The following is a 16,252-nucleotide window of genomic DNA, read 5'->3' on the forward strand; positions in this document are numbered from 1 at the left end:
TTTTCATGTATTATTTGATAAATGATGATTGATTCCAAATTTGGAGGGAAAGATATAGTATTCAGGAAGTGGTATTGGTACAACTCTTAGTCATCAGGAAAGAACTAGAGTTTAATCCCCATTTCATACTTTATATCTAAATTAATGCTAGATAGATTAAATACTTAGATATATTTAAGAAATATATTAAAATAGAATGTAATAATTTTTAATCTTGAAGTGAGGGAAGCTTTTCTAAGTATGACACAAAATCCAGAGACATAAAAGAAAAAATAGAATTACTTTAACAATTTTTAAAAATTTATTCATGGAAAAAACCATCGTAAACAATTTCATAAAGTAAACAAAAACAGGGAAAATGCTAGCAAATTACATCAGATAGAAAGCTAACTTCCCTACTATGTAAATAGTTTTCACAAATCTATAAGAGAAATACTAACAACTTTGTAGAAAAATGGACAGAATATAAACAGAAATGTCATAGTACAGGAAAACATGTTCCATTTCACTTAAGATATGAGAAAAGTCTACTAACACAATTACATACTTCCTATCAACAGAATGACAGGGAATAAAAAGTTTACACTATTGTTAGAAAGGTAGTGCAAGATCACGTATTCTTAAACATTTTTGAGGGGGTATAATTTGGCACAACTTCTATGGAGGGCTACAATCTAGAAATAAAGAATAATTAAAATTATATTAGCTTTTAAAGGGTATAATATACTCCAACTTTCAAAGAATGCATGACTGGATTATGTTGTTCTAAGCCTTCTATTGTCTCTTAGTTTAGCCTATTAGGGGAAATGTGAATACTTTTTGGAGGATGATAACATCATTTAGAACCTGAAATTATCTCTATAATGTTTATTTATAAATATATAAGGATATATATGATGGTATATAAATTTATATGTTCCATAAAAACAGAAAGAACACCAAAAAGCAAATCTAGATTACATGAGGACAGTATGACCGAAATCCAAGACAAATCAACTAGATAGAGATAGGGAGTTATCAAACACATATTGAGGGAACTGTAGTATTCAACATGTTCAAGGAAATGAAGGACAAGAGTGATAATTTAGGAAGATAACAAGAAGCTTTAAAAAGAATCAAATGAAAGGTATAGAACTGAAAAACAAAATGACTAAAATTGAACTCTTCTAGAGAGTAAATAACTTATCTACCATAAGATTATAAACAACTGAAGAGAGAATTAGTGAATTCAAAAAGACAAGTCAGAAGAAAGCATCCAAACTGAAACACAAGGAGAAAAAGGATAGAAAATAGAAAAACAAAAAAGAATGTGTAATAACATCCTAACAACCTCCAAACATTAAAAGTGGAAATGCTAGCACAAGTCTGACTTCAAGCAAGAACAAATAATCATAGTTTTTATATAAGTTATTATTTTTCATATACCATTTTCAATCAAGTAAAAATCTAGGTAAAGCCTTCTTTCCATTTTTAGGACTTAAGTATTTTAAAAGAAACATCTCACTATATCAAACATATTAAATAATACAAATTAGAATGTTTAGCTACTTACATTCCATATGCTGAGCTTACAGCAAGACTTGTAATCTGTTGGGGAGGCTCACCATCCACCCACACCAACTGAATAACAAGTTCTGCTTGGTACCCTGGAGGCATCCTCACTGGTCGTGTCTTAACACTAAAAAAGAGAAAAAAGTAGTTCTATCACATACAGTTTAAATAAGTATGCCCATGCTTCTCTTCAGAATTTACATAGCATCTTTCTACAGAAATATACAATACCACACATTGAGGGAAGTACACACGTGGACAGTGTCTTCTAGCTTTCTCAGAATATACCAAATTACTTAAAATTGCTTAGTTTTTTAAATAGCTTTTTAACCAGTCAAGTCCACAACTTCAAATGGCCATTATCCCTTCCTTTTCTTAATTTTTGAGGATGGTATTTTAAATTATTTTTATTATTTACTTTTTTTTAACAAAAGTTTTTAAATATTTATGAAATATTTGTTACATATATTAAGTTATAAATGCATAACAATATGAATGACTTCATCTACCACCCAAATTAAGAGTTGAACATATCCAAAACCCAAATTCCTGCTCATTCCTTCTAAATTTGCTTGACCTGCAGCCTTATCTATTCTAGTTTATAGCAACTTGTATCTTTCCAGTTATTCAGTTAAAAAAAAAAATCATGCTAATATCCTTCTCTTGTACCTCACATCAATCAATCATCAAATTCTGTTGATGTTACCTTCAAAATATACCCAGAATCTGACCATTTTTTAATTCTCTATTGTGACCATCCTAGTTACAGTTGACAAATAAAAATACAAGACACCCATTTAAATCTGAATTTCAAATAAACAATAAATAGGTTTTATGTTTTGTTTTGTTTATTTTGTTTACTGTACGTATGTCCCATGCAGTGTCTGGAATATACTGATACTAAAAAATGTTTATTGTTTATTTGAAATTGAAATTTAAGTGGGTATCCTGTATTTTTATTTGCTGAATCTGTCAGCCCATAACATCATCTCTGCTTAGATTTAATAGCCTCTTTACTGGTCTCCCAGTTTCTACCTTTCCCTTCCATCCCAAGATCCATTTTTGACAAAGCCACCAAAGTGATCAATTTAAAATTTAATCACTGGATGTTGAATGTAAGTGATGAATCACTGAATTCTTCTGAAACCAATATTGCACTGTATGCTAAGTAACTAAAATTTAAATTAAAAGTAAAATGGTATGTAAAAAAATAATTTGAAAAATAAAATTTAAAACTGATATGTCTCTTTTCTATTCAAAACCCTGTAATGAGTCCCCGTTTAATTAGGAATAAAAGCCATGGCCTTACAGTGGCCTATAATTGGCTCTCTATTACTTATCTGACTTCATCTCTTGCTATTCCCCCCCCCCCACCCCCGCTTGCTCTCCTTGTCCTAGCTACACTGACCTTTTCATATGCAAGGCACTTTAAGCCTTTGTTCTATCTATTCCTTCTGCCTGGAATACTCTTCTACGAGATACATTTCAGGTAAATCCCTCATCTACTTTTTGTTTAAATCTCACCTTCTTATCAGTTAAAAAGTAAAAAAAAGAAGTATTATTTTAGCAAAATCATAGCAATCATGAGAGGAATCCTTTTTTCTAACATAGTATTCTTGTAGTAGTGTTCTTGTAGTAGTATTCTTGTAGTGTTTTTTGTCTGGTTGATTGGGTTTTTTTTTTTTATTCCAAGAAAACTGAAGAAATTCCCTAAAGGACTTTTTGAATTGGGAGATACCAAGCAACTGGCCAAGTTTCTTCCCTGCCATATGTGTTCCCATTCTATTAAAGCCATATTTTCTTTATGATCTTTCTGGGAAGAACATAAATGCCTTCATAATAAAGGATAAAAATATTGTGCCCTCTTCATAGATATTCAAAGAAAAGACCACAGCACTCCTTGGTTGAGTGTAGATCAATGACAACAACTTAATAAAAGAGAAGAATAATTTTATTTTGTACAGTTTCAAAGTAGTATATGATTAATATGTAAAATTGTTTTAAAATTTGGTAGCAACTCTTACTTGAGGCATGGGATACTGTCCTTTGTTCCTCCTTCACTAGCCACAGTGTTAGTACTTCCAGAAAGACTCCTTGAAGGAAGCTGAGATGAGAGATCTGGAAACGGAGGACTTGTTTCTGGTTCTGGGGTTGTAATATCTTCAATATCATACTGAAGTCGTACCTCTAATGACTTAAAAAAATCAAGTTTTAATTTAACCTAAGTCATAACAATAAGTAACCACATTAAATTACCTGACAACTTTTTTGTAATTATTGTTTTATTCAGATTAATAAATTCAATTTCAATTTATAGTAAAGTTGAGATATCCCAAATTGATTTAAATACTGGTATTTCAGTATTTGTATTTAAATACGTGGAACAGTCACTGGCACTCACAAAAAATGTAAAATATTTCTTAATTCTTCAGAATTATAAGAAAAATACCTACTAGTGAAGATACAGTTTTTACATAAAAAATACTCCTAAGATAAAGGTATAAATTACAACTCCATATATAGTAAAAGGAGAAATTGGTCAGTTATTCCAGTAAATAAAATAAACTGGATGTGTTTACACACACATACATAACACACAAATTATTTGTACAAGGATTTTAGTTTTAAAAAAACCATTCAATTTTGCCTTCAAATTCAGTAAAACATTCCCAAAATAAATTCTAATTTTTGTTTCATTAGCTCAGCTCTTAATTTCATTAGCTTGCTTAATTAAAAAACATTTGATAAACTGTATTGGAATAAAAGATGATCCAAAACCTTTTTTTTAAATCTAAAAATGTTTAAAAATTAAGTACTTTATGATTACATTCTATGCTTTAATTAAAATCGATTTTATAACAAACATTTGCTTTACAATGTAAAAATCAGGATCTTTGAGGCTGAAAACAGTTGCTTAATAAAATGTCATTATGGGGTGTGAATATAGCAATATTATCAAAATGACTGTTATAATTATCTTAAAATTAAAAAACCCTCTAGTGACAGTAACCATTACCAATTATTGTCAACTATACCTAGACACTATACTAATGATTTTATATAATCCTTCTAAGAACCTTATGAAATTTCATTATCATTTGTAGTTTATTACTACTTTCCATTTTTCTATTTTATTTGCACAGAAAATTACATGAGTGATGAAACTGGGTCTTACTCAGACTCTACTACTGACTACTGGATATTTGTGACTTGCTCAGCATCGTATAGCTATTCGCTGGTACAGCTAGAATTAAAACATAGACTTATCTGACTCCAAAGGCTGGGATTTTAACTAATATACTTTAACAGGGCAGTACTTAATTTTAGCTGTTGAGGTAAAAAGTTATATACAGGTGTTTAGTAGATAATCTTTATTTTCTGATAAAATGGTAAAATGGACTCAGTAGGGATGGCCAGTTATCTATAGATGCCTTAATTTAGATTTAATTTATCCCATGAGAGTATCAGAACAATTAAATTACTTGATTAGTTTAAAATTAAGATTAGGTAAGATAGCTCATAATTATTTCCATCCTATAAAAATGTCGCTGTACAGAAATTAAAAATTGACAAGAAAAGGCAAACTAAAAAATTTTAATAAAGATATACAACAAAGCCCACATTAATTTGACATTTATGCATAAAGCTACAAATGTCTGTATAAATTCTATACAGACAGAATACATCCTATCTAAAAATACAAGGTTTTGGTACAGAACTGTTTTCATCATTTTAAGCCAAACTATTTTTTAATAAGTTATATAAGTAACAAGAATAATTTAAAATCCTATGAATTGGATTACTGACTAAATAGATCAGTCTTGATGGCTTAAAACCATATCAAGCACTAGCCAAAATATATGATAATTGCTTTAATAACTCTAGCTATGAACATTAAATTTTAAATAACTTACCACTATTTCTGTTGTAATTTCATGTCTGCTGAATTTATAAATTATGACATATGCAGAGACTCCTGATACACAGAATATTCTGCTCTCTGGACACCAGTAAATCATCTGAATGGCATATGGATCTTCCTCTACAATTTCACATGTTGGTTTTCCTTCTCCTACCTTCTGTTTTTCAAACACTTTTGAAGTTTTTAGCTTATACAGCATCTGCAGAGTTACTACAAGATATTGAAGCATAGTTATCTTCTAATTTGAACTTAATTCTTAGATGTTGTTAAACTCTTTCAGTGTATGTGTTAAACTACTAAAATAGAATCCAAGCAGACAAAATAAATTATATTTTAACTAGTAAGCATTCAATGTCATGAATTCTTATCATAGTTTAGCTGAAGGGAGACTCCAGAGAAAAATAAACATTTATTGAACATATACTATATACCAATGAATGTGTAGGTCCTTTGTATGCATTGTCTCATGTGATCCTCAGAAAAGTCCAATGAAGTATTTTTATCCTTATTTATTGATAAAAATATTGGGGCTCAAAAAGGTTACAATGGAAATACTAAACCTAATTCTCTCCTAAAGGAGACCCCTTAATCCTTTTTCACAATTTCCCCCCTTTGATTGCTACATGAGAGGTTGATGTTATTCATAGAGGGTTTTCTTCTCCCAACAAATTTCTTAGACAATCCTTAAGATGAGAAACATTTGTAATTTACTACCTAGTAGTATTGAAAGCCCAATAATCTGCAATTATTTTAGAAAGAATCTTTTCTGAGTGGCCCTGTATTAGAAAAGGATCAGTTATAATTTTTAAAAACTCTGGGTTTGTGAATTGTTTTCAGGAATTTTTGTTTGGGGGAATATTTTTTCCATTTTAGACCCTGATAAGAACTCTCCTATAAAAAGCTCTGATTCTATAAAAGATCCTTAAGAAAATTTCTAAAAATCTGGGAGTTTCTGTCAAAAGTGCATAATTTGAAACTAATCATGAGAAACTTCAGTCAAACCCAAACTGAAGATTATACAAAATAACTGGCCTGAGTTTTCAAAAATATCAATTAAATGAAATAAAGACTAAGAAACAATTCCAAATTGAGGAAAACCCAAAAGATGATAAATGCAATAAATAATTCTCAATTTTCTTTTATTATAAAAGATATTATTGGGACAATTGGTGAAAACCGAGTAAGACCTGGAGGTTAGCAGGTATTGCTGTATTGCCATCAGTATTAATCTTCTGATTTTTATAACTGTAATTTGGCTATGTAAAAGAATGTCTTATTTGTAGGAAAGATACAGTGAAGTATTTTAGAGGCATGTAATGTAAAAGGAGCATCATATCTGCAACTCAGAAATGGTTACAAAATGCTGTAAGTATATATAAATATATGGAGAAGAAGGAGAGGGAGGAGGGTGGAAAAACAAATGTAGTATACATTGACATTTGGAAAATCTGGCTAAAAGCTATATAACACTTCATGGTATTTTTTTTTCGATTATTCTGTAAGTCTAAAATTACGTCAAATCAAAACATTTTTAAAATGGGTAAGGCTTTATACCAGATGCTATAGCCTGGCTTCTATGTCAGATGGGGTGTCACTCCCATGATTATTTTATATGACATAGCAATGCTAAAAGGATACTACAGACATAATTAAGGCCCCTAATTAGTTGACTTTGAGTTAATTAACAGAGATTATCCTTAATGGGGCTGACATAACTGGTGCCCTCTCTGAGGTTAGAGAGACACTCCCTCACCAGCCTTAATAAAACAAGTTGCCATGAGTTCTAAAACTACAAGAAAATGAATTCTGCCAACAACTACATGAGACTGAATGAGGATTCTAAATCTCAGATGAAACTGCAGCCCTAGCGAACACCTTGACTGCAGTCTCAGGAAACCCTGAGCAAAGAACCCAGCTAAACTGTACCCAGATTCCTGACACAAAGAAAATGTGAGATAATATGTAAGTACTGCTCAGTTGTGGTAATTTATTAGTCAGCAAATTGAAAACTAATACACATAAAACATAAACTCAATTATTCAAATTCAGTATAACCTCACTTCCTGTACTGGACAGTATTCCACAAAATTGACAAACTAAGTGAAATTTCTTCAATGATAGCCATTAAACTGGAAATATGTTTCCTATAATTACAGTAAAAATATTAAACATGCTGCAAGCCTTTATAATATGTTTTGAATGGGATAAAATATTTAAAAATTAACCTCTTAAAATATTATGCATGCTTAAGAGTGGCATATACTCTAATCACTAGGATGTTGAAGTGTCTTCTCACATTTTAGATGCCAAGGAGTGAATTTGAGGTGGTGGGATGTTACTATAAAATTGTGTTCTTGGAACAAGGTCAGATTTACAAGAAAAGTCCATCCAAAGAAAATCTTTTGTCCTGTGGAATTTCTCCCTGAGCCATTGATTTCTATTGTGTGAGTTCAGAAAGGGGCCTCAAAATTCGTGGTTTTAAATATTTTAATCATTTTTTCTTGCTGATGATTTGCTCCATTGCTGAAAGACTCTAGCTTGCAGGCTAAGAGTATAACCAATAATCAACCTTCTTCCCTCTGCTTTTGTGTTTATCATAATCTTCCTCAGAAGCTGTTTACTTCTATAGCTTCAAATACCACTTTTACACTGCCTCTTCATTAGTTTCCATTCTTGACTGTTCTTCCTACCTGCTAGACATTTTTACCTGGATTTCCTGGTGTAATTACAAGATTCAAACCTCCAGCACTCTCTTATAGTCCTCATCTTGCTAGTTGTTCATCCTCAGAAACTGAGTCCTCGCTCACTTACTCTATTCCTCCTATTCCTACTAAAATCTTAAATATCTTCCCAAACTCACATTAAGTATTACCCCATCAAATTACCCTTTCTGGATCTACCTGGTTCAAACAAATCACAAATTTCTGATAACAAACAGAACTCGAGTTGTATTACATTTACAGTTCTTATCATACTGTTTGCCTAATAGTCAAATATGTGCATTCATTTATCTGATTTAGTAAATAAAAGTACTATGAAGGATATATACAGATACAATCAATTCTGAAATATCTTTGCGTGCCCTTCAACACTGAGGCAGCCTACCTTATTCCTTAAATTACATAATTCTCAAAAATTTTAAAAGAAATTTTACATTTATCTAATCACTTCTTTTTATTCACATAGGGCTTCATAGACAAATGGAAAAGAAAAGTGAAGACTAGTGAGATAAAAGAACTTTTCTAGGACCAGAGCTGGAGGTGAAGGAAATTCCTTCAATAGAGTTAATCTGACAAAGTATGGTAGTTTTTTCAATGTACCTTACCTTTTGTAAATACAACAGGTTGCTGATGGAGACTTCAGTCCTATCTGTTAATATTATAAAGGAAAAGTATAGTAGAGATAGTACTTTAAAATGACCCAACATAGGAAATGGATTTTTATAACACAGCTATATATACATATGCTAAAACTGTATCTGAAATATTAATCATCCAAAGTAAAAAGTGGCAAATGGCTCTGTGTAAATATTAACTGAGGGTTTTCTGTTATAGAACAAGAGACTTAAAACTTACTTGCCGAAGCATCCCAAAATTTTATTGATCCATCTGCATGACTAGATGAGAAATACATTAGCATTAATTATAGTAAATTTCAAAAATTATAGGCATTCTAACTGTATATAAGAGGTATTGCCAAAATTTGATTTAAAAATCCCATTCCAATGAGAATGAATATATGCTAAAGCATTTCTAAGCTCATAAAAATGGTTTACTTTTTAAACAATGCACTAAAATCTAAATTTAAAAAAGAACAATTACTAAGATTTGACTGTAGGAATATTTTTATGTGTAATAGAGAACAACGAAAACTGGCCTGAATAAACAATATATTTTATATAAAACTGTTTACACTTGGGGTGGCTGGGTGGCTCAATCGGTTAAGCGTCCAACTTCAGCTCTGGTCATGATCTCACAGCTTGTGAGTTCGAGCCCTGCGTTGGGCTCTGTGCTGACAGCTCAGAGCCTGGAGCCTCTTCAGATTCTGTGTCTTTCTCTCTCTCGCTGCCCCTCCCCCATTCACACTCTCTCTCTGTCTCTCAAAAATAAATAAACATTAAAAAAGTTAAAAAAAATTGTTCACACTCTATAAAAAAATACCTGAGTTAATTCTGATTACATTAAAATAATTTTGAAGTGAATGTCATAGTGAAATTTAAGTTTCAAAATATAAAAAGCAAATCCTTAAACCTATCTAGAATGGTATCATTATTTGGTAATATAATGGCAATTCTATAAGAACTCCTCTAGAAATGAAGACGATAGAATAACCCCAACACATTTTATGAGGTCAGCCTTATCCTGACTACCAAAACCAAAAAATAAAATTATAAAACCATATTCCTCAAGCATAGGTGAAAAAATTGTCAACAAAATATTAGCAAATCAAAAAACATATAGAAAGGATCAGACATCATGACTAAGTGCAGTTTATCTTAGGAATGTAAGACTTGTTAAACATTAAAAAAAATCAAACACCATATTGTTATTCATCATATTGACAGATTAAAGAAGAAAAACCATATGGTCATCTCAATAAATACAGGAAAAGTATTTGTCTCCAGCTTTTGGCTATTGTGAATAATGCTTCTATGAACGTTCATGTAAAAGTTTTTGTATATACCTAAAAGTGGGAGTGCTCAGTTATATGATAATTAGTTATCTTTTTGAGAAATTGCCAAACCATATTCTATATCAATTGTACCATTTTACATTCCCACTAGCAAACTATGTGGTTCTAATTAATCTGTATCCCTGTCAACACTTGCTTTTCTTCCTCTTAAAAAATTTTTTAGCCATTGTAGTGGGTGTGAAGTGGTATACACAATTAATTGTGGCTTTGTTTTCATTTCCCCAATGACTAATGATGTTAAGCATATTTTCATGTGCTTGTTGGCCATTTGTATATCTTTTTTTGAAAAAGTCTACACAAATCCTTTGCTCATTTAAAAAATATCTTTTTGTTGTTGAGCTCTAAGAGTTATTTATATATTATGAAAACTAAACTCTATTAGATATATGGTTTGAAAATTTTTTCCAACTCATTGTTGTCTTTTCACCTAATGATGAAGGCCATTTTACCTATATTTTTCTTTTATTTTTATGCTTTTGGTGTAATATCTACAAAATCTCTGCCATAATCAAAGTCATGAAAGATTACCTTGTTTTCTTTTTTGAATTTTTATTTATTCATTAAATATAATTTATTGTGAAATTGGTTTCCATACAACACCCAGTGCTCATCCCAACAGGTGCTCTCCTCAATGTCCATCACCCTCTTTCCCCTCTTCCCCCTACCTCCCATCAACCTTCAGTTTGTTCTCAGTATTTAAGAGTCTCTTATGGTTTGCCTCCCTCCCTCTCTGTAACTTTTTTTCCCCCTTCCTCTCCCCCATGGTCTTCCTTTTTGAATTTTATAGCTTTAGCTATAAATTCAAGCCTTTCCTTATATTTGAGTTAATTTTTGCATATGGTATGAAGTAGGGGTCCAAATTTTTCTTTCAAGTTTTTATTTAAATTCTAGTTAGTTAACATATAGTGCAATATTAGTTTCAGGAGTAGAATTTAGTGAATCTTCACTTACATATAACACCCAATGCTCATCGCAAGTGCCCTCAATACCCATCACCCATTTAGCCCATGCCCCTGCCTACCTCCCCTCCAGCAGCCCTCAGTTTGTTCTCTATAGTTAAGAGTCTGTTTTCCGGTTTTTCTCTCTTTTTTCCCCACTATGTTCATCTGTTTTGTTTCTTAAATTTCATATATGAGTGAAATCAGATGGTATTTGTCTTTATTTGACTGACTTATTTCGCTTAGCCTAATCCACTCTGGCTCCATCCGTGTAACTGCAAATGGCACAATTTCATTCTTTTTTATGGCTGAATAATATTCCATTACACACACACCCCACATCTTCTCTATCCATTCATCAGTCGATGGACATTTAGGCTTTTTCCATAATTTGGCTATTGTTGATAATGCTACTATGAATGTCAGGGTGCATGTGTCCCTTCAAATGAGTATATTTTATCCTTTGGGTAAATACCTAGTAGTGCAATTGCTGGGTTGTAGAGTAGTTCTATTTTTAACTGTTCGAGGAACCTCCATACTATTTTCCAGAGTGGCTACACCAGTTTGCATTCTCACCAACAGTGTAAGAGGGTTCCTCTTTCTCTGCATCCTGGCCAACATCTGTTGTTTCCTGTGTTGCTGATTCTAGCCATTCTGATAGGTGTGAGGTCATATCTCATTGTACGTTTTATTTGTTTTTCCCTGATGATAAGCAAGGTTGAGCGTATTTTCCTGTGTCTGTACATCTTTTTTGGAGAAAATGTCTGTTCATGTCTTCTGCCCATTTCTTAACTTGGTTGTTTGTGTTGAGTTTGTGAAGTTTTTTATAGATTTGGTGGGGGGGGGGTGGATGTCTAACTTTATTCTTTTGTATGTGGGTATCCAGTTCTCCTAGCAACATTTGCTGATGAGATTATTCTTTCTCCTGTCTTGGCACTCTTGTTTAAAAAAACAATCATAGATGTATGATTTTATTTCTGGAATCCCAATTACATTTCATTAAATTATATCTCTAATCTTATGACATTACCAAACTGTTTTGATCAGTGTAGCTGTGGAGGAAACTTTACAATTAAGAAGTGTAAGTCCTTCAACTTTGTTCTTTTTCAAGATCATTTTGTCTATTTGGAGTCACTTGCAATTTCATATGAATTTTAGGATAACCATTTTCATTTCTGCAAAAAAGCCATTGGGTTTTGATAGGGATTGTAGTGAATATGTACATCACTTTTGGTATATTATTATCTTAAGAATATTAAATCTTACATTCATAAACATGGGATGTCATTCTATTTATTTTTGTGTTTTTAAAATATTTTTTGGCAATGTTTTATAGCTTCTAATGTATAAACCTTTCATCTACTTGGTTAAATTTGTTTCTAAATTTGTTTCAAAAAGTATTTTATTTTACTTTTTGATGCTATTATAAATAGAATTGCTTTCTTAATTTTCTTTGTGGATTGTTCATTGTTAGTATACAAAAACACACTAATACATATATAAGATTATGATATCTGCAAATAGAGCTAATGTTCTTTCTTTCCACTGTAGGTGCTTTTTATTTTTCTTGCCTCACTCTTCTGGATAGAATTTCCAATACAATATGAAATAGAAGTATCAAAAGCAGGGATCCTTGTCTTGTTCATGATCTCAGAGGGAAAGGTTTCAGTCTTTCACTATCGAATATGATGTTATCTGTGGGTTTTGTAAAAATGCCCTTTACCAGGTTAAGGAAGTTCCATTCCAATAAGGAAGTCACTGAGTTATCTGAATGTTGCTGTTGTGGTTTTAAATCATGAAAGGGACATCTGTAAAATGCTTTTTCTGCATGAGATAACCTTATTTTTCTTCCCTCCATTTTACTGATGTGGGTATTACATTGATTTGTGTATATTGAAACACTCTTGTGTTCCTAGGACAAACTCCACTTGATCATATTTTATAAATCTCTTAATATTCTACTGGATTGTGTTTGCTAGTATTTTATTGAGGATGCTTACATCTATATTCATAAGTAATATTGTTGCATAGTTTTCTTTTCCTGTGATGTCTTTGTCTGGCTTTGGTATTAGGGTAAAGCTGGCCCCAAAGAACAAGTTAAAATGTGTTCCCTTCTAGTTTTTGGAAAATGTGTGAGAAGCATTTGGTGTTACCTCCTTCAACAATTGGTAGAGTTCACCATGAAGTCATCTGATCCTGGCCTTTTCTTTGAAGGAAGGCTTTGACTACTAATTCAATCTCTTGTTACAAATTTGTTCAGATTATTTGTTCTGGAGTCAGTTTTGGTAGTTTCTCAGAATTTATCCATTTCATCCAGGTTATTTACTTTGTCAGCATGCAATTGTTCATAATATTCTTTTATAACCCTTTTTACTATGTAAGGTCAAATCCATGTATTCTTTTATCTGCCTGTTCAAATCTGAGGCTGAATCCCTCGCGTAAGTTTTTCATTTCTGTTATTGTACTTTCCAGCGCCAGAATATCTCTCTCTCTCTCTCTCTCTCTCTCTCTCTCTCTCTCTCTCTACCTACCTACCTACCTACCTATTTATTTATTTATTTTAGAGAAAGAGAAAGCATGTGGGGAGGGGAGGGAAGCCTCAGGGAGAGGGTAGGAGAGCAAGAGAGAGCAAGAGAGGGAGAGTGAGCGAGCGCGCGCGCGAGAGAGAGAGAGAGAGAGAGAGAGAGAGAGAATGAATCTTAAGCAGGCTCTATGCTCAGCATGGAGCCCAACAGGGGCTCAATCCCATGACCCTGGATCATGACCTGAGATAAAATGAAGAATGGGAGCTCAACTGACTGAGCCACTCAGGCACCCCCAGGACCAGAATTTCTATTTAGTTTCTTTTTAAAATAAATTTTCTTTATTAATACTCTCTATTTAGTGAGACTTAATTCTTTAATTGATTACCTTCAATTCTTTGTCCTTGTTTTCTTTTAGTTCTTTAAGCATATTTAAGACTGCTGACTTAAAATCTTTGTATAGTACATAAAATGTCAGCTTTCACAGGGACAGTTTCAGTTAAATTATTTTCTTTCCCCTGTGAATGGGCCATGATTTCTTGTTTCTTTGTATGCTGTGTCTTTTGTTGTTGAAAGCTGAACTTTTGAGCATTAATGAGGAAGCTGTGAAAATTAGATTTTCTCCCTTCCGAATTTTTTCTGTTGATGCTTGTTGTAAGTTTTTGCTGTTAGTTTAGAAAAGTCATAACATAAACAGTTTTTCAAAAGATTGTATCCTTCACTGTGTTTGGCCTCTGAAAACTCTGCTCCGTTAGCTTACTGGTGACCTAGTGATTTCACAGCAATTTCATTAAATGACTATAGCCAAACAACAGCAGCAACAATAATAAATCCTTTCCATGTCTGCACAGGTTGATTCTGTGTTAGGAAACTGCTGCAATAATAGCCAGGTTATTTCCAACTCTGCATTAGCCTTTACTTACTGTCTGCATGGTGCCTAAAGTTAATCCAAAGGGGAAAACTTAGAATCTTCTCAGGTATTTTCTTAGCATGTATCCAACTGTAGGCAGAATATAGACATCTAGATTCTGCAGTGTCTGTGGGAGCTTTACAAAGCCTTTGTTCCCCCCATCTATCTTCTTATACAGCCTATTCTTTCCAAGAGTATAAACTATCTATTGTTCGCCCCTGCTTGTTATCCCTATCCCCAGGTAAGTGGCAGCTGGTACATCTGCCTTTAATTACTCAGATAAATGCCTTCCAGGAAGCCACTTCAACCCCAGGAAAGCTCTGAGGCAAGGAAAACAAAGGTAAGCCCTTGAGCTAATGCTTCAGGGAGTCACCAAACTGGTAAAAACACAGGTCAGGTACAACTACCATTCTATGAAAAGAAGGTCTGTATTTATTACTCCCTCTGGCACCAGAAAGCTATGTAAGAAGAATGCAGGGTGCTATCTTCATGGCCACCAGTAGTTAACTGTAAATGAGTAAGATAAAAATACCATGCGGTCTCTTAACAAAATTCAGCAGCTTTTTAAAGAAATGAGATAGAGTTGACATTTAACATTATATTAGTTTCAGGTGTACAACATAATTAGACATTTGTACATTTTGTAAAATAATTACCATAAGTTTAGTTAATATCCATCACCATAGGTGGTTAAAAATATTTTGTTTTCTTGTGTGAGGATTTTGAAGATTTACTCTCTTAGCAACTTTCAAGTATACAATACAGTATTATAAACTATACCCACCATGGTATACATTACATTTCCATGACTTATTTTATAGCAACTTCTGTCTTCATTAAGCATTCCCCTGATTGTTATAAATTTTCTATTAGATTCTAGAATTCTGAAAAAATTGATTTTGCCAACGTAAGCATTTTTTAGTGGAGAAACCAGTCCTCTGTCATTTTCAGTAATATAACTTCCTGATATTTTGAAAAAAATTTTTTTACTTAGTTAAAACTCTCATACAGTACAAATCATAAAATCACACCACAATGAAGCATCACAAAATGAATACAACTGTTTAGTCACTCAGATTGAAAAACAGAACATCATCTAAAACCCCTTAAATTCTCTTTTCCAATCACTATTTCTACATCTTTCCCAATGGTTGCCGCTGTCTTGGCTTTTAACACCCTGTATCAGTTTTACCAGTTTTTGAAGCGTCTATAAATGGAAATAATTATGTTGAGTCTAGTTGATTTCAGTCAATAATATGTATTACTGTAATACATGTCAGAACGTCAACTTGATTTGTGTTACAGTGTGAAACAACAGATTAAAAAATGATGAACACTGGGCGTTGTATGGAAACCAATTTGACAATAAATTTCATATTAAAAATTGCTGTTTAGAATTCCACTGTATGAATACACCACAGCATATTTATATACTCTAGTATTGTTAAATATTTATGTTGTTTCTATTTTGGCACTATTACAAATTGTGTGGCTCTGAAAATTCTTGAAAACTCTATTTTGGAGTACTTAATACAGATTTTTATTAGATATATCTAGGAGTGGAATCAGTGGACTCACCTGAATTCTTAGGTGCTGCCAAAGAATTTTCCAAAGAAGCTATAACCAATTCGTACTCCCACTAACACTTTTTAAAAGAGTTCTAGGGGTACATGGTGGCTCAGTTGGTTGTGTCCAACTCTTGGTTTTGGCTCATGTC

At 32.4% G+C, this 16,252-nt stretch overlaps 1 protein-coding gene across 7 annotated transcripts in view; it reads right to left on the reverse strand.

Moving 5' to 3' along the window:
- The window catches only part of STXBP5L (syntaxin binding protein 5L), a 387,308-nt gene that overhangs the window by 116,775 nt on the left and 254,281 nt on the right, over positions 1-16,252 (reverse strand). For all 7 annotated transcript variants that reach the window (XM_058731249.1, XM_058731254.1, XM_058731252.1 and 4 more), the window contains exons 15-18: positions 9,049-9,089; positions 5,466-5,683; positions 3,576-3,745; positions 1,553-1,678 (exon numbers count right to left, since the gene is read on the reverse strand). In XM_058731249.1, the coding sequence (XP_058587232.1) occupies positions 1,553-1,678; positions 3,576-3,745; positions 5,466-5,683; positions 9,049-9,089 (555 nt within the window). The remainder of the gene's footprint in view (positions 1-1,552; positions 1,679-3,575; positions 3,746-5,465; positions 5,684-9,048; positions 9,090-16,252) is intronic.

The sequence above is a fragment of the Neofelis nebulosa genome, chromosome 5, assembly GCF_028018385.1.
Source record: "Neofelis nebulosa isolate mNeoNeb1 chromosome 5, mNeoNeb1.pri, whole genome shotgun sequence".
In the NCBI taxonomy this organism is placed as follows: domain Eukaryota; kingdom Metazoa; phylum Chordata; class Mammalia; order Carnivora; family Felidae; genus Neofelis; species Neofelis nebulosa.